General features: G+C 41.8%; 1 protein-coding gene across 5 annotated transcripts in view; it reads left to right on the top strand.

The window, feature by feature from the left end:
• Positions 1-734: 734 nt before the first annotated feature.
• LMO3 (LIM domain only 3) overlaps positions 735-25157 on the top strand; it is a 63292-nt gene continuing 38869 nt past the window's right edge. The window contains exons 1-3 of one of the 5 annotated variants that reach the window (XM_030041077.2): positions 2044-2123; positions 2593-2876; positions 10476-10689. In XM_030041077.2, coding sequence (XP_029896937.1) covers positions 10484-10689 — 206 coding nt within the window. In that variant the 5' untranslated portion in view covers positions 2044-2123; positions 2593-2876; positions 10476-10483. Of the gene's footprint in view, positions 900-2043; positions 2124-2396; positions 2877-3822; positions 3959-10475; positions 10690-25157 lie in introns of those variants that run through there. The other 4 variants (XM_030041078.2, XM_030041079.2, XM_030041080.1 and 1 more) reach the window with 4 other exon arrangements.

Here is a 25157-nt window from a genome sequence, read left to right as displayed (position 1 = left end):
TCAGCTTTAATGCATTTCATCAGTCATAATGAAAAGAAGAGCATTTTATGACCCATCTAATTATCATTACATTTTAGGGGGAAATGAATGGCATGGAGCTGAATGTTAACTATTCCATTTTATTCCTTTACACATGTGGTTTGGCATATTATTCAGTAAGTTTTTTTTTTTTTTTTTTTTTTAAAGAATCCTTGATTGGTGGGGGGAGTGTAAAGAGGGGTGGAAGATGCAATTAGATCTGGGTGTTTGTTCCTTTCTCTTTCCTGCACATGCACATGCACACACATACACACACACAAAGTGACAAAGTGGTTAATGTCTTTGCAGGTTGGTGTTGACATCGGGTATCTTATTGCCACAGTCCAAATAGAGTACTAATTACTGCGAATGATGTCACCGTAGGCAGAGGAATAATCCCATCATTTAATTAGTTGAATGATTTAAACAAAGATTTGCATAGATGCACTAATCAGTTGCCATGAATTACAGAGCAGCAGTTGCCAGCGAGGGGTAACAGATCATACAGTTGGAGGGAAAAAAAAATCTCATCTCCTTGAACATAATTAATTTAATTGTCCTCATTAGCTGTACCATTTGTTTTGATTTTATTTCTCCCTTTCCCCACACATAACTTCTCCCTCCCTCTTTTCTTCTCCTTCTCTGAGTGCATTGGTGGAGAGAGGCACACACACACACTCACACTGCTGTATTTTCAGAGTGGTTGTGGCAGAGGTAGTCTATAAACAGAGGGAAGTGAGGCTCTTCTGAGCGTATGGGTGCGTGCAGGAGAGAAGCAGGTTTCTGTCAAGTTTTGCTTTTCTCTATGTGCAGATCAAATCAGCAGAAAGGGGCTCTGGTAGTCTGCTGCCTCTGATTGTGCTTTTCGGGTTCTTGCTCAGGTTGGTTGTGGCTGAGTTTTGTTACTACTTAGAGGGAGAGGGGGCAAGAGATTCAGGAATTGTTCATTGCACAGTATGCTTGTTCCAGGGACGTTTTTGTATATATATCTCTATCTATTTTTAAAAAAAAGAGAGAGAGAGAGAGAGAAGCTTACTTGGGGGGGACGGGGGGGTGGATGGGACCTGTCCTAAACATATGCGTTTCTGAGGTTGCTTTGATTTTTATTAGAACTGCTGGATTATACGAGGGAGGGGTGTAGATGGCAGAGCACTTCAATGCTTTTAAATCTTTCTTGGGTCTTGAAAGACTTCTATAATATGAGTGTCATTCAAATTTAGGGTATATTGTAAGCTGACATCTTTCAAAGCTTTGTGGAAATCTAGTGTGGTGCTTCTAATAGCAGACAACAGATATTCACTTTGAAGTCTGAAAACTGTATTCACAAATTCTTAATCTGGTCTTTCTCCAACTGCAGATGGCTCTTAGAGGAAGATGCTTTGGATTTTTTTAACTTTATTTACAGTAGGCTAGGCTCAACATCCTTCTTAGAAAACACGAAGAAACAATCATCCGCGAGCGTGACTGAATATCAAAGCGTGCTCGCTCTCTCCTGTGTTTGCATGTCTGTCTGTCTGTCTCTTGGTCAGGGGTGTTCGACACCTCTAACACCCTCGTGTCTGTCATTTTTTCCCCCTCCGCCACTAGGTAGAGAATAAGGATCCGTCTTCGGCTCCTGGCACGAGGCTCCTGTAGGGGGGAACCGGCTTGTCCTCCTTCAGCATCCAGCTGAAGCGGTGCAGCGAGGGTGGTGGCATGCGGCGAGCGGTGCCCGGGGTGCGGCGGGGCCGGGGGGCCGGGGCCGGGGCCGGGGCCGGGGCCGGGGCGCGCTGCCGGCGGCGGGCGGGCGGCCGGGGACCGCGCGGGGGAGCGGGAAACTTTCACGCCGGAGTTTCCACTCCTTGCTGAGCAGCTCGGATCTAGCGCGGAGAGAGGCAGCGTTTTCACCTTCAGGGATTTTTCTCATTACTCATTAATAGAGAGATCTGTATCTTGCCGTTTTTTCTCCTGTTTTTTTTGCGTAGGCAACTTATTGTTTTGTTTAGGCAAAGTATTTGGGGAGGAGTGCTGGGGGCGGGGGGCCGGCGGGACGACGCTCCCCTGCTTCCCCGGGTCTGTTTCTGGAGCACTCTCCGGGAAGGTGATCCTGAGCCGCTTCAGTAGAGGTCACTTGTGTGTGCGTGTGTGTGTGTCCCTGGTGTTTGTGTCTAGCATATGCATGTGGTTTTGCTGACTGCACTTGCAGGCTTGTAAATTTTCACCATGGGAAATTACCAACAAAGCCCAATCTGTCTCCTGGCTGCTTTGCACTTTCCGAGGGCGGCTGTACTTGAGCGAGCTGCAGAACGAGAGAGAAAGAGAGAGGGAGAGCGAGGAAGGGGGAGTTGGGAGGGGGGAGAGGGAGAGGAAGGGTGGGTGGGTGGGTGGGTGGAGGGGGAGAGAGGTAAATAGCCTTAAATCGGAAGGGAGCTGCTTCTCTGTGGTCTTCCACAAGAGCTGCCTGGGCTCTGCTGGCTCAGTAATAACTGAGTGACCTTTTCTTTTGCTGTATTATGTCTGGCTGGTAAGGGATTGCATTTTGCAGCTGATAAAGCCCTGACTTCATTCAACTCGGCTCCTCACACGCTGCTTTAGGTAAGTTGTCTTCAGCCAGGACGGAGACAGACAGCCTTGGACTGCAAGATACTAAAAGGAGGACACCTGTAGCTCGGATGCGGTCAACACAATTACTTGGCGGATCCTTGAGGACCTCATTATTTTAAACTTAAAGAATAGCGATCTCCCTCCCCATCTCTCCCACCCCCTCTTTATTTTTTTTCCCCAAACAATGCTTCTTTTTGACCTTTCCCAAGGAGAAGAGCTACAAAGCAGCCACTGTGCTTATTGAACTGCCTCCTCTCTATCGCTTAATTGAGAAGGTAAGTGAGGCAACTGTGTACATAAGCTTTGGGTCATTTGTGTATGTGTGTCTGCATCACACTCTCTCTCCTCTCCCTCTCTCCCTCTCTCTCTCTGAGTCATAAGCCGGGGCTGCAATACACACACACACACACATCTCTGCACTGCAACTTTCACTCAAGCTGCAGCTCTGCTGAGACTGTTTTGTTTAAATCATGTGAGGCTTCATTATTTTTATGATGAGACATGAAATACATGCAAGCGGAGGATGCTGAGCGAAACCCATCCAACTGTACGTCTCGAGAAATAGCAGTCAAAGTTAATAATGAATTGCAGCAAAAGCCCCCCCCCCCCCCGTTATTATTGTTGTTATTATTCTTGCTTCTTCCAGAGCTTCTCGAAACGTGCTCTCAATTATCAAGGGAGTCGGTTAATTTCCCACTCCCCGGCTTTAATCCACAAGCCTCCCCGTACGGCAGTTTAATTTGCAACTGGTTCGGTGCAGGGTTAACCCTTTGGGCAGAGCGGAGGCAGGAGCGCGGCTGCCGCCGGGGCGGGGAGCGCCGGGGGGGGCAGAGCGGGCCGGGGGCGGCAGGGGCGCACCCGGGGTCCGCGCTCCCGCAGCCTCCCTTCGACCGGCGTGCGGGAAGGGCAGCCGGGCTGGCGTTATGAAACAGGACTTCTCTCTGCCATCCTCTTCTCTCTTTTTCCTCTCTTTTTCACCCCCCCCCCCCCCTTCTCCCTTCATACCGAGCACGATGTGGTATGCTAACGCCGCATGTGACAGTTTAATCAAACCCATTTGTTACAACAAAGCTAAGAGACCGCTGGGATTATAGGCTTACGGGCAGAGTTAGGGGAGCATGTGGCTTTGTCGCTCGCCATCGCCGTGCGCGGCCGGCGGCTCGGGGTGTGCCGCCCCCCCAGCCCGCCCGCCGCCCCCCGCCTCCGCGCCCGCCGGGCTGCGGCGCGCCGCGCTCCCGCTCACTTGACCCGAGCCGGGGAAGCACTTGCTACTTTTGCCGGGATTTGGTGCTTCAATGAGAAGGAGCTCTCCAGGCGCCCGTAAATCAACTCATGCAGAAAAAGGAGAAAAGTTTTGGTAAGGCGGCGGTCTCCTGGTTTAGCGCGCACCGAGCAGAAGCGGTGCGCCTTAAGGTGGGGGGGGGGGGGGGGGGGCAACGAGGGTGCTTCTCTTTCCTCTTCGATGCTGAATGCGTTGCCGTAGCGAGCGTCTGTGTGTGCGTGTGCTCTAAGGAGACCCCAAATACCGCTTCCTAGGACAGCTTTGTAGGACCGCTGTTTAAAGCAATTAATCTTGGTAGGTGCAACAAATATCGGCACATGCTTTCCCCGCACCTCCCTCTCCCCTCGGCTCCCCATCGCCCCATCCCTGGGATGCTTGAAAAGGAATTAGCACAAAAGACTCGAGCGTCTAACTCCAAAAGGGATTCTTTGTTGTAGAGTGTATGTTTCTTATTTATTTTTTTATTTTGCATGTGAGCTGCATCAAAATTGAACTCAGTCTTGCAAATCTCTTGTTGGCCTTTGCCAAGCACTAGCACTTTGCTGCCATGGTAACTGTAATTAAACTGATAAGAGTGGAAAAATGTCAGTATCTCTGAGCCTTGCAGCTGCATTGGAGAAAAAGGGAATCAAATTGGTTCCCAGCACCGCTGCTCTAAAAAAGGAGGGAGGGAGTGGGGGGGACCGGGGGGAGAGAGGTGGGGGGGACACGACAGGGGTAGGAACATAGCTAAGCAGCTCCCGTCCCTGCGATCCGGGTACATCTATTTGCTGTGGTGTCCCTTAGGGGGCTACAGCCTGCAGGGATGCTCTGGGCCACTGAACAGAGAGAAACAAGCTTTTAGGCCCAATCTAGCTTTCAAAAAGAGAAGGGGAAAGAAGAGGAGAAATCTTTTGTTTGGTGTCTCTTGGCAATCGACTAGCCATGTTGGCCAAATTCTTTTAATCTGTATCACTGCTCCTAGCTGTGGGACTGCATTCCCATTTTTAGTTTTTACCTAACCTCTTTTCGTTTTTTTTTTTTCCCTCCACTTCCCAACCCACCTCCTTTATTGAAAAAAAAAAAAAAAAAAATAAAGCCCCCCCAGATTCCTCTGTAGAAGAAGGGGCAGGAGGTGAAGTTTAGTTATATACCATGGAAAATTAACTCAAAAGTATGCAGAAGAGACTATATTCAGAGTACTAAAATCCTTACTTTCATTTTTTAAAAAAAAAACCTGAGTGTTAGGGAGTTGCGGTTACTTTGTTGTGTTAACTACAGAAGCTGAGACTGTGTGGATGAATGGCACAGAACAAGAGAGCATAATGGAGGCAATCAACCGTTAGGCTGGTTCACAATGCAATCCAGGCAATTAAAAGCTCACCAGAGTTTAAATGAAATGGTTCTGCTTATTTCTGTGCACCACACTGCACAGGCTATTATTTATGTCTCTTTTTTTAATTATGATTTCCCTTAAACTGTCAAATAACTCAGAATAGCAGGGTCTCGGAGGCAATAAGAATTTTCCACAGAACAATTTACATGCCAATCTAAAACTAGTTACGACTCCTGATGTGCTACATGCGAGTTCTGAAATGTTTCTTAGCTTCTGAAACCCTAACTTTTTTTTTTTTTTTTTAAGTCTGCGTGTGTATTGTCCTGAATAATTGGAGCTCTGAACGCTGTTAGGATGAAGCTACAAAGTGGGGAAAGCATCAGAAAAGTATTCTTTTTATCTTCTACTAGAACTCTAACTCTCTCGTTGGCTACATATTGTCTGTCAGTTTGCTATCTTTTAAAGACCAGTGCACTGATACTTAATTTGCTCCAAACTGATTTTTATTTTTTTTTTAAAGTAGAGGCAAGTCTTCCCTTCCTGTCTGTACATACTACTGTCCTTGGTAGAACTGTGTGCATGCCTCTGCAAAGGAGGCGGGGGGGAGGAGAGTGGTCTTTAAAAGTTTTTAAGTGATCCAGTGCATAATAACATCCAACTTTTCCTCCCGTAACATGCCTTTCAAAGACTGTCTGTACCACAAACCAGAAACTGAGTTCTGTGGGTCTTGTGCCGCACTCAGCACCATCAGGGACCAATCCTGCTTACAGATGCTACTACATCACTAAGAAAATACAGTTCATTATGTCAAATCTTCATTCCCTTTGATTTTTGAGAAGGGTGATGATTGGAGTGGAATGGATTTTTGTTTCTCGGCCTTCTTCCAGGAGCCTAATTTAGCTTTTTCAAGCAATCTTTCCTCTTTATCCTGAAATCACAGTTACAAATCATTTGACAGTGTTTCATCACACAATAACAACAATGACCAGGGATGGGAGTCAGTTGCGTCGAACTTACTTGGGGAGACCGAGGGGAAATCCAAAAACCTGCAAATCAGGTTATTAAGTTCTCCCTTCAAAAATCCTAAAGGTGGTGGATGGTGATGAAGAAGTCTTGTTCCTGACACAGCTCTGCAGTTTATGTGCAGTATCTTGGGGACTGTGCAGGGAGGGAAGGAGGGAATGGAGGGAAGGATAGAGGAAGCCCTTGAAAGCATATTGGGGTGAAATAAGAAGGGTTTGTTTGACAGTGACAGACTAGGCACTGAAATTTCTCAGTTCTGAGAACAGATCTGCTCTGTGATGCAGAGCATGGGTAGGACTGCAGAACTGAAGAGAAAGCTTGGTTTGATTTTTTTTTTTTTTTTTTTTTTTTTTTTCACAGCCTGGGTGTAGCACTTATGGTTTTTTTGGAAGTACTCCATAAGCTCTGCTTTCCTGGGGGAGGAGGGCAGCCAGGCAGCAGTGCTGTGTGCCGCTACCTGATATTTCAGCGGCGAGCAGTTTGGATGGTTTTGTGGGTGCTGTCAGCCTCTGAAAGGGTCCTTCCTGTGTCCTAAGAAATAAATGGGTACTTAAACTGCAGCCTGTGAAAAGCTGGCTGACAGTAAGCTGCAGGTATTCTTACTGCCAAATTAAGAGAGAGCTAAAAATACACAGGTGCGTATCTGAAAAGTATAACTGCATTGGAGTTCTTATGGGAACGTTAAAGGGAAGAGAGATGGTCTGTGAGGTGATCTGCATTAAGGTGGCTCATACAATACAGAAAAAAGTAATGAAATATTCTGTTTTCAAAATTAAGCGATTTAATCCAGGGCATGTGAAGAAAAGGGTATGTGCAAAGAATTTGGAGATATGTAAAACTCTTCTTGGAGCACTGTTTTGTGCTTTGTTTTGTCTAGAACCTTTCTACGCTTCAAGAAAAGAGTAACTTTTTTTTATAATGAAGCACTAGTTTGGGTATTATTTTTTTTAACTTTGATTAAAATAGAAGCAGCATCATTGCAAGTAAAGTGCGAAAAGATCAGATCTATCAGAGGAGAAAAGCATTCCTTCCCTCCAAAAGCTGCTGCAGATTGAATCCCTAATCTGAAGATGCTGCCAGTGGGATGTCAGCACCACCTTCTCTCTCAGCCTCAGGAAAATAGACGTGCAAGGTTGCTAACACTACTTCCATGGGGTGTCTGCCCCTTTTCACTTGCTTCTACGAGGAGGGTGCGTGCTAACGAACATGAATGACAGTGCTCTGTCTACTTTCCTGATGCAGCAAATATCTCAAAAACTGTGCAGGGGTACATGCAAGATTGTGCAAGCTGTGGTTTTATTTGTAATACAATAACCCTGTGTTTGCAGCATATACCTCAGGAATTATCTGGCTTGATTACTGCAATTTGCTCAGATAATTAATTGTTTAGCCTTGTTTCTGTGGCACCTTGTTCCCTTCAGACGGCGCAGGACAGTAGATCAGCCCGGATCAGAGACTGTCAGCCTCTGCTCTCTAACCCGCTTCCTTATCAGGCGACAAAATTTTTACATTAAGATTTTTTTCTTTAAAGCCTTTAACTGTGTTAGCTCCTAGTTTATCCTGCTTTTCCTCGAGCTAAAGATTAAAGTCCTAGAACAGCCCTTCGTGCTTCTGAACTTTTTTACTGAGTTCCAAGAAGTTGATACAAATTGTGGCCAGTTTTATGCATTTGTCCTCTACGTGGCCGAAGAGAGGGGCTGGGGATAAGCCTGTTGTTGGCACTTAGCAGGTATTTATACTCTACTGTGATATGCAACTTTACAGATTAAGGTTTTTCCACTAAGTGAAGGAAGGTATTAGAGTTCCAGCAGGACTTCCCCTTACGGTCTGGTATAGGTTCTTTACCAAAAATCTCTGATGTTTTCACTGCTTTAGCAATTTATTTATAGCCATGTTATTTGCTGCTTCATGTATGTACCCTGGATTCAGGGGAGTCAGCTGGCAATTGAAGATACCGTAAAGGCTCAGCCTTTGTCTCACGGTGCTTGCTCAAGACGAGATGTGCGTGTTCGTTCCCAGATGTGCCACAGACTTACTGTGGAGCCCTGTGCAGGTCGCTGGATCTCATCCTCCCCCTTCTGAACGAGAAACAGATCTTACGAGTCTGTAAGTGGTGTAAGAGCTATGAGTAGCATTGATTGGGGAGTAATGGGAAGGCAGCAATGCCATTTTTTTATACTTATTGATAGAAAAATACAGACCTTACACTTTTGTTATGAGCTTTAGATGTCAGGCAGCAGTACTGCCGTGGTACTTCAGGGTGCCCACTAGGAGAACTCCGCATATCGCTGAACGGCTAATTTAACAGATAAATATATCACTCCAAAATGCATAATAGAGTGTATTGCAAAAAGGAGAGCAAGGCCGTTGTGCTCATATGTCACAATAAGAATTACTGGTTTTAATTCAGTGATCAGCTTTGCAGGTGAAACTTCGGAGTCCAGCTTGCTAACCCTGGAAAGTCACTTAACCGGCTATACAGTCGCTGCAGTCCACGTAAATTCAACATGTTCCACGTACACATATGCGTAGAGATCCCTGGGATACCTCAGCTGGCGTAGCATTTAGCCTCTTGTCTTTGTTAGAGCTAATATCCATAAAGGCACGCTGTACCATTGCTTCAAAGATTACACTCATTTTTGTGTTTTCCTTATGAAAGTTTTTAAAAACCAAACCAAACAAAAACCCAAACCCCAGCTTGTTGATGTCCTAGCTCCCAGAGCCTGCCTGTCTGTAGTGGTGTGTTACAGCACCAACCGAGATCTGCTGATAGAAGCTGGGACTGTAAGGCTTTCTTAACGCTAGCTAGTAGAGCATTCTGGATGAGGAGCTCTTGAATTTGCTTTTCTTTGTTACCAGACTCTATTTGACCTTTCCCAGTCTCTGCATAGTAACAGGGTGTCATACCCTGAATTTTGGGGTACTGTTTGCTTGTTGGCAACAGCATTCGTTCCCCAGTCTTGACAAATTCTCATTGTAATATTCAGATGCGCTCTAATGAGTAGGATTTTTTTAAGTTACATCGCTGATTGGCTTTAAAACAGTGAGACAACCTAACACGGTCGAACTGCGTGTCCGTTCTCTCTTTCTCTCTGGTGCCTATTTGATGTCCAACAAAGCATCCACAGGGCTATGATTTTGCTTATTCTAAGAAATGACTTTCAGGCAATTGGTCTGAGTGTAATGGGATGGCAGTTCATGTGATTAACCAAGAGAGACCAGTCTGTAAGCACTGCGGGGCAGTGACCTTCTCTCCCCATTTACTGTAAAACCGAGGGCAATCGATTTTTGTATGGATCTCTGGAAGCTGGCTGCGGTGCTCTGCGTACCATTGCTCCACTGTGTTCCACTTTTACCAGTTGCCTCCCTTAAACAGTGGTTCAGGCACTTGAATTGTTATTTAAATGCTCTCTGCTATTACATCAAAATGTATATATACTTAATGGACAGTACTGTACTCCTTGTCCCGAACTACTTGTTGGCTAAGATTGGGATTGGAAAGTGAGGATGAGGTTTTTTGTGTTGTTTTTTTTTTTTTTCTTTTTTCCCCTTGACAAACTAGCAACACTCTGACCTTGTGCAGATTATTTAAAATCAGATTTTTCAGAAGATACTTACACTGCAGGTTGTAACTAGAGGTGCTGGTACAGAAGTCTCTGGAAATCTGATTGCTTCATTCATGTGTCTAACAAGAACTGAAATCCTAAAAAGCAAAACAGCCCCCCACCAGCACAAAAATGTCTATGTCAAACTGCCCTGTAACTCTGGCCCCTGCCCAGCTTCAGTCTTTTCTTCTTTAGAACCTGGAGTGCTTTTATATTTTATGAATATAGTGCAAATAGGTCCAAATATGTAGATTTAGCTATGTTTACCATCATAGATATGCTGTTTATTTAGATTTTTGGTTGCTGAGTATTGGATACTTTGGGCATAAGTGGATGACTTTTCAAATGAACTGTCTTAATTTTTCATTTTAATTTTTTAATCCTATTTCTTTTCAGCAAAGAGACCAGGTAAATGAGGTGTTAAAGAGAAGCTGTGGAACTTAGAGCAGTGGAAGTTTCTGCTCTCAAATTTATCTTAACATTGTTTTCAGCTTGCTGTGGACTATCTAGGTTATTTCATCCTATCTACACGATTGCCTTTTTAATGAACTGGGTGTGGGGGGGGCAGCGAGGTGGAGGAAGAAAAGGGTGAGACTTGCACTCAAGAGAATATCTATTTTCACTCTTCTCTTGTCTTGTTGTATTGCAGGTATACAAATGCTCTCAGTCCAGCCAGACACCAAGCCGAAAGGTTGTGCTGGCTGCAACCGTAAGATTAAAGACCGGTATCTCCTAAAGGCCCTGGACAAATATTGGCATGAAGACTGCCTGAAATGTGCCTGCTGTGACTGTCGCCTGGGGGAGGTGGGCTCTACCTTGTACACCAAAGCCAACCTTATCCTTTGTCGCAGAGACTATCTGAGGTAGGCCACGTCCTTCCTACGTTCACTGACAAACGTGGTAAATCTGTTCAGTCCTTCCTATGTAGTCGCTATTGCATAAGCGGTACTTGAGGGCTGCAAGGCCGAGTGTAAGTGGAGGGTGGGAAAACAAATACTGAAGCGTGGAAATAAGACTAAAATCTGAATCAAAAAGCACACGTAACCAGGTTGTGCAGGTGGCTGCCAGTTTTCTGATGCTAATACTGGGGTCCTGTGCTTAGAGGAGGAGGAGAGTAAAGCCTCCCATGGCTCCCACAGCACTGTGCTCCGGGGGAGCTGGTGGTCTCCTCCTCCCCCCAGCAGCACGGTGGTGGCGAGGCGCAGCGGCCTGATCCTGCACGCATGGGCAGGGTTTGAACTCTGTCAGGAGTGCTTCGCTCATCTTTGCTTGCCCATTTTCGTCCTCTCAGTTTGCCAAGGGATTTCATTTGTGGCATTTGTGGCAGCTTTTACGAGTGTTACCGTTTAGCTGTTAGAAGCTGGACCAAGATGACCGGTTGTCTTCCCCGTGCTAAATAACCATGCAGCTAGTAGGCTCAAATCCACTCTGGTCCTGGTTTAACTGGGTGATCTGGGTGGGATGCTCGGTAACCTGTTGCTACTTCTCACAGACAGCTAATCATCACCTGATTTTCTGTCGTCTTGTCTGCTTGTGGACCTACGTTCTCAAAAGTCTTTGAGGTATAACTCGTAGCAAAGTACTGATGAGCAGCACCAGGCTAGTTTATCTGCAGATTGTATGTGAATAAATAGGGATGCTTTGCAGGAGTTAAGTTTAATCGGGAAGTTTAGTCTCCCTAGGCTCTCAACAGTAAATAGAGAGAAAAGGCTCCTCTGGGGTGATTCAGAGCACCTATTTCCTACAAGAGCACCTTTCCTCCATTCCCTGTAGAGCGGGCCTAATGAGACTAGCTGCTCCAGGCTAACCTGAACTTCTGGGAATATCTCCCCTGCCCCTGTAGTGAAGCCTTTTCCTTTTAAAGGGACATTCAAGTCAGTAATACATTGGGGAAAAATTAAAATTCTCTTTGAACGCGTTAACTTACAAGTTCAGTTTAAGCACAGGTACCAAATAGGAGGTTCCCACACACCGATCAGTTCCCGAGTTGTACAGCATGGGTAGGTTGGAACAGGAATCAAGACTAAAGCGTTATTAACAACTGTTAGTACTCTGGCTCTCCACGTTACAAGCTGTTTTTTCTAGAGCGGATCAAAAGCCTTCGCAAATGCGTCGTGCAGTTGTTGAGCTGGGGCTGCAAGGCAGATCGGGGTTCTTCAGGTGTGGGCTTGGACTACTTATTGGTAAAAGTGCTCTCCTACCCCTTAAAACTCTGAACTGAACGCAAGATAGAGTGCTGGGAATTTAGTGTAGAGTCTGCATCTTAAGGCCATTGTGTTAAAGCTGCCAAAGAAGTAGGTAACAAAACCTTTCTTTTAAAAACTGGCAGGGAGCTGTTTGAATAGAAGGGAATTGTTGTACGAGAACCGAGGTCACTTGCGATCTTAAAGAGTGTATCTATAGAGAGGGGTTGGAACAGCTTCTTGGGGGGAGGTAACACTTACCCTAATTTTTAAAACCCGTTTTAAGAATCTTTCTACAACAAGTGCCTGCAGGAATAAGAAAACTCTGCTATGGCTCTTTGATCTGAGTTCCAGATTTACTGGAGACTTTGAACTTACTGAATCTCCCAAGTGCTAGTGCAGCAGATCCAATGTTTTAAAATCAAATGTTTTAAAATCAAATGTTTTAAAATCAAAACCAAAAGCGATCTAGTAGTAGAGATACGAGCAAAGCATTTCCCCAGCACAGATGCACACACACACACACTGCTGCTGCCTGGTCTTTGAAGGTCTAACAGGAGTAAATATTTTGCTAACAGATTGTTGAAATTCATAGTAAGTGATTCAGAGAAAGGAGACTGTATTTTTTATCTGTCATGACCACATTCAAAACTGGTGTTTCGGTTATTTTGTCATACACAATATTTTGCACCAGCGAAACCAGCATATATGGGAAATCCTATAATCAGTTTTAAGATGTTTCTGATTTTTGTCTCTGGGTTTATCAAGTCTTAATGAAGCTATCTTGGCATGAGCCTTTTTTTAGTGATTCTTGTGAGTGCATAGATTTAAACTTGGTATTTACACTAAACTTCAAACTGATGCACTTAAGGTAATTGCAGATAGTCATTTGCCTCATTGCGTCTTATCTACTTAGTTATGCAGTGAACCTATAAAAGTGATCTTTTTAATGCTAATGTAGAAACTAGTTAAATGTTCTCTAGCTTTGTAGTCAAATAAGCTTTCCTATTTAGCAACCCACTTGATATGAATTTAAAGAACAAATTACTTTGTACTAATGATCAGATTAGGGTTCGATTACACTTTCAAACTATCCTCTTAATTTTTTTTTTTCTTTTTAACCATAAAGGGAGTTTTTGCTACATATAAAACTGTTCTAGCTTCCTATTAATTTATGTGGTGCCCTCTAGAGGATATGTGGCTTGCACGATACTATAAAGAGTAAAATTGCTTATTAACTTGTCTCTCTGTGTTCATTATGTCTTTCAATAAGACAGCCATTCTACAGATGCTATAAGCAATAATGTAACCAGTTTGGGTGCTTTAACGTTCATGGTTAAATCTGCAAACTGTGTCTTTGGCTATTTGCAAAGATACTTCCAGTATCTCTCATTTAGCGATGCCTGCCAAAAACCTAAATGCTCCCTCGGCCCTGATGCACACTCTTGTTCTGCATTTGAGCCCTGAGGTACCCGCTTTGGTGAGCTTTTTATAAATACTCTGTTATCTTCAGAACTTCAAAACCTGCTTTGGTTTACTCTCTCTTTTGGTCAAATTAGTTAATTTTACTGTATTAAAACCTTTTTCTCTGGGTTGGGGAGGATTGAGGGGATGGAAGAAATCTTTAATGAGGTAATGAGCTCAGAAGATACTTCGGGTGTGAGAGGCTTTACCCTGGACTCTGATTCATGTAAGTCACTCCAGTGGTTTCAGAGGTGGCGTACGACACCAAGGGTATTAGGGTGGCAACAGCAGGAATGAACTCTGTTTTGTTAATGAGGATGAGAACTGACTTGGGTAAAGAAAGGGCTCAATGTTAGAAATAACACACTCTGTGAAAATGATATGCAGAGTATAATTCCCCTGCAGGCTTCTGTCTCCTGCTTATACACTCTTGGGTTAGAAAGTGAAGACTTAATTTAAGGAACTTAGGTTTACGCCAATATTTCAAGTCCATTTACAGTAAGTGAAATATGCAAGGAGGTTTTTTTTCCCTTTTCTTTTTCCCTCCAGAGCTGTACAGTGACATCTTAATGTATCAGCCTATCCTGCTCTGTCCTCTCTTCTGACTGGCAGCATGTCCATTTACAAGCACAATATTCCCTTTGAAATCTGTCATTACTGCCATTAATGACCAGTCGTTATGTTAACAGCCCTTGGGCTGTTAACATGTCAAACTGGTTGTTAACTGGAATGTTATTACTTATTTAAACCGCAGGTATGAGTTGTGCGAAATGCTCTTTGGTTGTGCATTCTGGGCTGCTTCTGCTCAAAACAATAGGGAAACAGCAGAGCGTTTGCCTTTGGGGTGCCAAGGGATTTGCTTTCTGTTCCATCTGCTCATTTGATTTCTGCATATTTGTGAGGTCCTCCTACCACTGGCCAGCCTCCTCATTTCAGGTGCAACTATGTGCAATCCTGTCTCTTAGCCTTGCGTGCAAATGGGCAGCCGCAGATATTTCCAGATGCACAGTAATGCCTGCTGCACATTTGAGATTAATATCTGGCCCCTAAAAGTGTAAAATGAAAGACCGACAATTACATGTAACTCAGTTGTATTAAATAATGAGCTTCCTCAGATGCAGTGAAAATATGAAAGTACAGCTGTGCTAAGCTAGTAGCAATGTAGGTCAATCACCCTTTTCACTTAGGTTTTTAACTACGCAAACCCTGCTGAGCGACCAATGACTACAAAGTGCTGTTTCATTCCTATTTAATTTTGGCAGCATTTTACTGAAGAGCAGGCATTCATGCAGCTAAATTATCTTCACCGTTTCTGGTTTTAACTCCAGCTCCATGACACTAAATGTTGGAGTGCATATCTCTTAGTAAACACAAAGAATGTGGTTTCTGATTTATATTTTTTTTCAAATCCATCTCTTAACGTGGAAATTGAATTAGAACTTTTATTACTTTTTGCATAATTTCCCTAGCCAGGCAAACAGATCATAGGAAAAGGATTAACAAAACTAATATATTGGGGTGGAATTTTTGCCCTTAAACACATCTAGAATGTTATCAGGGATGGTGACACAAAAGTCTACCCCTTGCCCCCCCAACCTGGGTATTGATTTTGCTTGTAAATGTACTGCAGACTGTAAAAGTACCACTGAATAGCTATGAAGATGAGTAGATCACTATTCCTGAAGAAAAGGGCAGATTGCGTTAGCTTTTTTTTTCTTCCCCACTTGCTCGTCTGAAGACCTGAGACAAGCCAGGTTTTTAAAATACATATATTGAATGAGATCTTGTAAATAATGAGACATGACTGCAGAAAGTAGAGTGTTCAACCATAAGCATTGTAAAGATGCTGCCTCTGTAAAATATTTAGCTTGTGAAAGGGTGCAGACTGAAAAGAGTAGAGTTTAGGAAGCAGCTTTTTCCTGTACAACTGCTCGCACTCTAAATGCAATTATTATTTTAAAAAATTATTATGTAGGAGTACTTAGAGAGACTTAAAATGTCTTGTGGCCTGGTATTGGTTAGCAGATCCTATTACTCTCTCATGTCATGGAAAATGCACGTTAACTATTGCAAACACCTAAGATACCAGCTCTCTTAAATGCACGTATGAATACTTTATATGGATATTTCACAGGTAGCGGGTTACAAGGTGTTTTCAAAATGACACCTCAGTATGCTTCTTGCCCAGCTTGATTAAATAAGGGTAGATCTTGAAAGATTTAAACTCTGAGTTTTCAGGAATATTGAGGTATTTACAGAAGTGAGGCTTAAGAGAGCTCTTTCTTCACTAAAGCTTTGCAGAACTGAACCCTTATTTATACACTAACATACTTGTTGCAGTGCATTGAAGTATTCAAGGGAGTACTAGTTTGCAGGAATAGGCCCTAAAAATATTTTTAAATATATATAAAATGGTAGGTGTAACAGTCTGCTTGTACTAATTTTGCTGTGTATGTGAGATGAATGTTCTCTGAAATTTACATTAATTGTATCATTTAGCATGTCTTAAAAGAGAAAAAAAAAAGCAATAATACTCTCTCTCCCACTAATTGCCAGAGGTTTTGAAACCCTCAAAACACCTTAACAGTTTTTGAAGGGATAAGGATGTACTACAAGGAGAGTAACGCACATATGCACAGTTAATCCACCCAACTTGCAAGGAATAATGCCTTTGATTTAGCTACACTCTGGCTAGTTTAGCTTGTTCTTATTTTAGTTCATCTGTGATAGCTTTTAATAAGAAACATTCAATTAAGCTGTTAAAATTGGTGTTTAAGTCATGTTGAAATGCTGTGAAATGTGTGTACTCAAGTTTGACGCTCTTCAGTAGTTCCATGTGTTTTCCCGTATCTGCTGGTATTTTTCTTCAGAGCTGCCAAATTTTTAATAATTGTGTTATTTTTAGTGGCTTAAAATACACAGTTTAATTTCCAAGAATGTGAATGTTCCCTCTTATAAGGCTTCTTGAAAACCAGATGCTTCTCGTGTGTTGTCAAAATACCTCATTAATCCCCTGGAAATGTTCAAAGAATTTCAGGAGACTTTTCAGATGAAAGTGCAGTGCCTCTTAAAGCCTGTCCTATAGCTCTTCATTACCTTTCTACAGTACGGTGTATTTTGATGGAAAATTATTTTACTACAAAGATTTTGTCAATACATAGCAGCTCAATAAATCTTAATAAAACTGGTGATTTTGGGGCAGCGTAGGTGTCTGCAGTGCCAGAGGGTGGGACAACATTCTTGGTGAAACAACCACCATTCTATAGGTCTGCTTAGTATTTTCTAGAACCTCTTTTAAAAGAAATGCAACTTTCTTGATTTCTTCCTTGCTGAATTTTCCTCAGACTTGACTTTATGACTAGTGTTTTTATGAAATATGTTTAAAATAATACCCATATTAAAAAGATTTACTTCAGGACTAAATATCATCAATTGTATGATGACATGTGATTTGATATCCAAGGCTTAATTGGAAACTTTCTGCATTTTTAGCCGAAGCCTATGTGAAACAATGCCTCTGTGTAAAATGTAGCAGAAGAATATTTAGCTCTTATCGTCTAGCACAGAGATGCCTTTAAGAAGTTCTGATTTCTGCTACATATCTGTTCCTTTAAAAAGAAAAAAAGAAAGAAAAATTATTTAATTTGTTTGAAATGTTAATTTTTTTTTTTTGTGGCTATTTCACCCACAACTGAAAAACAAGTCGCTACTATGTAATGAAAAAAAAAGTTTCTTCCTGAATTTTGTTATGTTTAATTTGCTAGATTCTTCAAATGTTCCAGATAATATATAGCATTCCTTCTTGATGTGAATATTTGAATAATATGCAACAAGCATGGCTGTTTTTCCTAACAGTATAGTCATGAACAAAGTGAAAAATTCAAATACTGCTCACCTGGAAATAGAAATTTCATGTAAAACTTCATAATAGATAATTGAGACTTGGCCGTCAAAATGGACAACATTGTTACACGCTTTCAGCCCTCCTGACTTTAGGAATTGCTTTTTCTTTTAATTTCTCACTGAAGTTAAATATATTCATGATGAATTTGGAAACCAAAATACACAGTGTGCAATACTCAAATGTCTTCTAAATGAAGTTGGTCTTAACTATTGCTGTCCTTAAGAATCCATATTTTGTGTATACCTTAGTAAATACACTGTTTTTGTGATGGCTAACTTCCCAATGGATTCTTTACTGTGATAGTGGATGACCTTTTAAATAAGTCTAAGTAAGTCACAAGCTTTTTTTTTTTTTCTCCTGATCAAAATTTTCTTGAATCTTTGAAGTTTTTCAGACACAAATATCTGAAGCAATGAGTCTACATTGTCAAAAAGCTCTACATGTTTTACACCTTGTTACAGGGAACTGTAACATAATTCTGGTACTGTTGTTTCACACCTTCCTGAGGCTGCTTCTTGCACAGTCTGAATCATTAGCCTTTGGCGCTTGAGTCTCATTGTATGTGATTGCTATTTTTTAAAATGGCTATGGATATCAGTAGATTCGTATTTTAAAAGAGAAGAGGCTGTTTAAGTCACCTCTAGAATGTGCTGCTTTTTTAGATGCATGTATGAATCTATCAAGTTGTTATCTTCCTGAAAAACGATGGGTGGAAGAGCTAGCTGTACCTGATCAGGCCAAAAAAAAAGTCTGTAGTGGCCTAGAAATAACTAAAATTTGGATTTACAGAAACTGCTGGCTCTGCTTCTTTCTAATATTTAGAAAGGTATTAAAAAAAAAAAAAAAAGCCCCAAAAACTCAAAACAAAAACCCTGAAACATATCCTGGGTCAAAAATTGACAAAAGTTCTATCAGATCTTGACCAAATACTAGTGAGAACATAAATTGCTCAAACAGCAGGATAAGTAGTAGTTCAGCCAAATTTGATCTTTAGCAAGCCATGTATCAAAATGAAACAACATATGGCTAAGAGACCTTACAGGCTCTCCATGTTCATGTCATCTCTGCACATCTTCTTGGTATGATACTTATGCATGTATTTATGTAGAAATCATGGTGGAATTCTGCACCCCACGTTATACAGGCACTCACAATATGGTCCTGTCTTCTCTAAACCCGATTAAGACAGACTTTAAATCTATGCTAACAATTAAGCATCTTGATAGCCCCATGGCAGTCAGTTAGGTTAGTTGCAGGCTTAATTTAAGCATGTGCTAAAATGTCATTATGCAGTGCTGGTATAATGGATTCACAATTCAGTCCCTCTTCCAGCCTCACATCAGAACTGCAGCTACCAGCGACTGGAGAGTATTTAGCACCTCTTTTTCAAAAAGCGCAATGGCCTCGATTATTAACTGCAAAATATTTTCCTCTGGGATTAGAGTGAACCCTGTTTATCTATTTTATAACAAAAGACAGCATAAGGGAACTTTTCACTAGCAGAAAATCACTACTTTTATAAAAGAGAAGAGTATGTTCAGCTCCGGAATGATGTTCCTCAGGAAATTCTCCTGCAGGTCTTGAGTGAAGTGGCATTCTGCAGTACTGGAATTTAAGCTTTTCATCTTTTCTTTTGCAAAAATGTCTTATGTTGGCACATAGTGGATGAAAGTGAGAATTGCCCAACATGCAAAGATAAAATTATTTTTTGGGGGGGCGAGAGCAGAGAACATCAGGGATTTTATTGTATCTTTTCTACATTTGGGGGAGGTGAGAGTGAGTGAGCAAGTGAGAGTAAGTCAAGTTACACATTTGGATATACTGTAAGTGACAATATATCGGACTAATTAGGAAGACGCTATACTACACCAGGTAGCAAATGTCCCCTTGCTCTTTTATCACTGCTTTCGTATCACACCTTTGTTTTGAACAAAGCTTGAACCTTTGGACTTTATGTACAGGAGTTATCACTTTTCTCTCTTGATACTGAAATGTGCAAAATGCTTGTGAATCAAACCTGATTTTTGTTCAAGACAAGCTTCCAAGCCATAAATATCAGCATACACAGAGTCTCAGGTTCTAGCTTAGTGAATAGTATTTATTATATTGTAACTCTGTATTGAACAGTATTATTGTTCCATCATGGGACAAAATAAATGTTATTTTTATTTTATTTTATAATGTTATTTCTTTGCAGATACCTTAAAGAGAAATATGTATTAGAGAAAAGTTGATGCAGATACAGATTTAATAATTAACACTCCCCCTTAAATACATCTGCTCTAAGAAATGCAGGTATTTATTATTGCTGATCAACTTCTAAAAATAGTTCCAGTAACAATCACTGAACTTGGTTTTGTCTTTTAGAGGAATTTTAGGAAGGATTTCTAGGTAGTGATAGCTTAAGCGAGTTACAGGCTACGGATTAGGGTTGGTAATAACAATTGCAATCATTGTGAATTATTGTCTTGGTTCTCATCTTCTGTCACTATGGTCGCTTCTACATAAATCTTGTTTTCCTGAAGTCAGGACTGTTACCTTCAGAGCTACTATTCTTTCTCAAAATTAGCATTAAAAAATTAAGATTTTGTTTGTTTGTTTGTTTGTTTTAGATAGTAGAAAACTTAAAAATTCATCTTCCCATAAAGAAACAAATTGCATTTCTCCACTTTCTAATTTGTGTTAAATTTTACACAGAATTCAGAAGTTTCTAGGATTTGAGATTACAAAAAAATCCCCCAAATTTGCAAAGAAATCTTTATAAGCCTAATGTGTCTGCCTTATACAAAGTGTCAAGAAGGGGGAGGGCAGACTTAGTAAGGAGCTGTTCTGCACTAGTTTTTGTTGGCTTCCTTATTTAATTTGTAATCTGATACGTTTAAGAACACTTTATACTAAAATAACATTAACCCTAATCGTACAAATGTATACTACATGCTTGACTTGATGTACCCTGAATAATCCTGTTGAAAGCTATAGGGCCTCTTAATTTGGAAACACGCCTTAGTAAAGCCAAATATTTAAAATTGGAATGGCTTTGCCTGCAAACCTCTCTTGAATTGCTGTGTCCTTGTTTTTCGTGTGCTACTTATGTACAGCGATTACCCCTACCCACAGCACGACATCGCTCCCTGGTCCAGGAAAAGCTCAAACCCACAACTCTGCTCCTGGCCAGGCACCTTGCTGCCATGTCTAGGATGTCAATCAAAGTTTTGACACCTGTAACAACCTTGCCCTGTTTCTCTCAGATGGAAAGGATGGTTATTTGTATGCTAATCCTACATGCTACTACCCCCAAATCAAACTGCCGGTGGATGATTTAAGGGTTTAACTCTAGGCTTGTCTCTACAACCCATCAGCAGCTCGTGGGCTCTGCTGTCCACAGTTTTCCTGGAAGTCAGCAAGCAGTAGGAACTGGGACAAAACTTTATTAAAAAGCCCTGGGATGTTTGTGAATCTTGGGTTCTCGATTCACTTTCCTTTCATGCTCCAAAATTGTGCTAATGAACCTGTCCTGTGTACCTAGCAGCTTCGGGCTTCTAGAAGGATGTGTTCATTTTGATTAAGATATTAAATTCATGCATTTTTATGCTCCATATAGTATTAAAAATAATTTAAAAAAATCCAGCGTGACGTTGAATACTTATAGCAAGAAGCACTAAAAAGTAAATTAATATATTCTTTCTGCTCAGAATTTCACTTATTAAACCAATCTTAAAACCTAGAGGAAATGCTGCAAACATTGCAGCAAATGTGCTGGTTTTAATGAGCCTGGCTGTAGTCTGAAGTTCGCCAAGAGCGCTTCCCCCAGCACCTCCTTACCTAATTCAGTCATAATGCAGAGTGAACTGCTAGTAAAAAGAGTCAGCGAGCAAAACAAAGAGAAATGACTACTTCATGAGCGCACATCCAACGATGGGTGTCTTCTGTGCTTTTCTGAGGCCTTTCTTTACGATCCCTGATGTGTCCCTGTCAGGGTCCCAATTACTTTCCGTCTCCAGGTGCAACACAGCCTGAGCATTTTCCTGTAATAGCCCTAACATGTCTTACTACTTCTCCCTATTCCTTGTGTCTTTTAAGTAGGTTCTCATCGGAAAATTATAGGTAAAATATACATATATATTTTATGAAGGCACTTCTGAAATGCATAGGGTAGATGCTAGTGCCCATTGCAAGTTCTTTAACAATTTGGCCCCGGAATAGTTTGAAGGTGAGCACAAGAAGTACAACTTCCTGCTATGGTAAGCAGATGATTGCTTTCATTTGGTTCTTTTCCCTCCTTATAGAAACTTAAAAGGCCTCTGAGGTTTACTCTGAATAAAAGCTAGTATATATTTGCAAAATTTACTGTAATTTGTCAGATTATCAGTCTTGATAGGAGCTGTGTCTGAACAAATAAATCTGGAACCACCTACCCTAAGTAATCTTATTATTAAACATGTAGTCTTACTATGCTGGCAGATAAACAGTTTTCCTCATGGCCTGTTGAAAAAGTAATTTTTATCTATCTTACATATGCGTGTGCATAAATATATGTGTAAGGTTATTTTAGCAGACGTACAATCACTCTAATTTTTTTTGTCTGATGCTTTCATTTTAACCACCACAAATCCTTTTCTTCTGAAGTCCAGCTCTTTCTCCTCATAAGCCAATCCTTCTGGTTTTAAGGTGTGCTTTTTGGAAAAGTTAGCTCTTATCACCAACTCCTACATGCCTCATGTTTGGCTTATTTGTGCGATAATGTCAATATTATATAAGTAGTATAGTGTTGCTTCTAGCAGAGTATCAAAAAGCTGGGATAGGGACAAGTATTCCTTTTCCACCCCAAAAAAAAAGAAGAAGAAAATAAAATTGGCATGGGGAGGGAAACAAGTTGAGAAAATGATTTCAAGCATGTTTAGTTTCCCAGAAAATCTTGCCTAAGTGCAAAGATGGGATTTTTGTCAGTGTGAGCCTGGAAACCACTATCACTGCGAGGCAGTAAGAGAACCAACCCTCTTACCTCCCAAACTTTGAAGAACTGTTTTATGCTTGCTTTTAAGCACTGCTGCTTTGAATCCTTAAGCTCTAGCTGACCTCTTGTGGAACCAAATCTAACCTGGACCCAGCGTGCTTGTCTGTTGAGAAAAGGCATTGGAAAGCACGCTTCCATAGCCCGTGCGCTATATTAGATTCCAGCAGCGCCTTGCTTTCCAGATTGGGTGGTGACATCCGAAGACGGTATCTTCCTGGTAGGACGAATGGACCAGATATTACCAGTGTATTTGCTGTCTGCCTCTTGCTTTGTTACAGGAGAAAAAACCCCAAACCCAAACAACCCAACATACAGCAGTTACTGCTAATTCAGCCTTACTGCAGTGCTGCTTGTTGAAGGCACTGCTGCTGATGGGTGGAGGATGCACTGCAAAATTCTTGTGTCTGCCCCTGCTTCAGCGGCATGTGTTTGGTGAACAATGTAGTCCCTTCTTCCTTCTGCTGTGTACGAGGAGCAGAAGTAGGTATGGCTCTAGTTTTTATATGAATCAGCTAGAGAAGCAAAAGGGTTAACAGCTGCACTTTTTTCTCTGCTTTCCCTGAAATTTCAGAATGCCAAAGATGACAGAAACGTGACACTGGTGTAGGCGACTGTCCTTCCTCATCAGTAATATTTGGGGAGGAAAAATTATTAAATTGCAAATTTAAGAAAACTTGTCAAGAGAAGACAACATCAGTTGTCGTTAGATGGGACCCCTGCTTTCTGTTCCTAAAACTAAATGCAGTCACCAAGACAGCTGCATCTGGGCAGATCACTCTTCCGTAGACTTGCAGTCTTGCTGTCAATTTTCCATCCTCCTTGTGCTCAAAGGGAACACCATCAAACTGGACAACTCCCCACCTTTTAGCGATTGGGAAAGAGTGACAGTTTGTGTGCTCCAAACTGAGCGGTTTTACTGCAAGATTAATTCCGGAGATCCTCTCATTCTGGAAGTGGAGGTGCGTGAACAGAGGCTGCCCGTCGCATGCAGAAGTTTTGGTATTGAAGAAATCCCTGTTGGGAGTAACCCAACCTTTCTCTGTGTTCTGCGTTACTGTTGCCGAACCTCTTGCCCTGCCCCCCCAAAAACTCACAAGAAAAAAGTCCTATCACATTCTACTAGCTCCTCCATAATAAGGATATGAAAAATATCAACAGGTGCTCACTAGAAAACAGATGAAAGCAGCACATGCAGTGAGTCAGATGATGGCTAAATTATGTCAGCATGATGTTTGGCTCTGCCAGATTTAAAAGGTCAACACCAAAAGGCAGGCTGGGAAGAAGTTCCGGTAAAGGGGCTGGAAAGAATAAAGGCTTGAAGTCAAAGCATGTTGCTCTATTTGTCCCAACATAAACGATGTCTAGTCGCACACATGATATTTGTATCAAATGTTTCCTCTCATGGTCCTAACTATATTGAGCATGCTGTTGTTGCTTCCTTAATGCAATCTCCAAAGGTCAATCAAGTTAAAGTCAGGCTGATGAGATTAGATATTACTTTAAAAAATGACCAAAAAAAGTGTGTTTGGAGAGAGGCTTGAACATGTCTCCAATATAATTCTGTCTGGTTTGCTCCAGGTTCCTGTATCTTTTCCTGGAAACACTGTGTGAACTGAACTGATCTACTTTAGCTCCAAGTGTGCTTTCTTGTTCTCTGGTGATAGCTGAGGTGTCTGCGTGTTCTTGGGGAGAGATGAGGGAGTCTTCTGGGCACAGGACAAAAATAAAATGACACATTTAAGTGCTTTTTTTTAATGCTTCAGGGAGATTTTACTATCTGAATTGTGTGCAGTGAGCAGGGATTTTTCATTTCATACATCATTCACGACTTGCTGCAGCGATTCCAAAAAGTCACACAAGCTGAGTCGCTGAATTTTTAGTTTGTGAGTTTTAACAATAGATGTCAGAGCTTTATTAAGGCTTCACCCAAAATTTGCAGTGGGGAGGTATAGTGTGAGGTGTTAGAGAAAAGGAGTAATGTGTCTGAGGACACTGGGGGATACACAGTAATGACTATGGCAAGATCCAGCATGTTTCTTCCTTCCCCTCCTTGTTCTCCCATTGCTATTAGCCTGATGCACGAGGAGGGTGAGCAGCTCCCCAGCTTTGTCTTTAGGCTACATATTAAAGTCTTGCGGTAGCAGTAGCCGAGGACTTTGTTGCACATTAAGCTGTTGCACCGATACAGAGCTGTGAGTGGCATGTGAAATTTGCCTCTGTTTTTACCCTCTCATGCATTTATTTAGGATTAGTCAACACCTTTTCCAGCAGTTGTGAAGTGTCTGGGATGATATACTAAAGGTGAGGTGATTTAAATCGAGTGTTATGAGTACTTTTCACCTGCTTTAGAGGCTTTGTAGCAAATGCGTGAATCTTTAATTGCTATAGTAAAAAGTGGTGGGTGGGGGGAAAACCTTTTCTAGCAATGTCGCCCATGAATGCTGAAGTTAGACTGGCCTTCTGTGTCTGTCAGCGGAGTTGAAGTGAATGGATACACAAGACTCTGGACAGATGGGTGAGCATCTTGGTTTATAGAGTTACCTAGCAGTTACCGTCCGAGCGCCCACCGTGGGCTTTCTGGCTTTTTCTGTAGTCTCAAGAAATCAAGCAACCTAATTACCTGGCAGCCCTTGCAGATCAGCTGTGTTAAAGACAGAGTTGTTACTGATGCCCTGACATGGCATTCTTTAGAAATGAAGGAATGCAAATGGGTCAGATTATTACCATTTTTGTTTTTTTTTTAATGACAGAGGGGGCTGCATTCCA

This window comes from Aquila chrysaetos, chromosome 17, assembly GCF_900496995.4.
Source record: "Aquila chrysaetos chrysaetos chromosome 17, bAquChr1.4, whole genome shotgun sequence".
Classification (NCBI taxonomy): Eukaryota; Metazoa; Chordata; class Aves; order Accipitriformes; family Accipitridae; genus Aquila; species Aquila chrysaetos.
The sequence above is the reverse complement of the archived record's forward strand: the minus strand, read 5'-3'. Positions and strand labels throughout refer to the sequence as shown.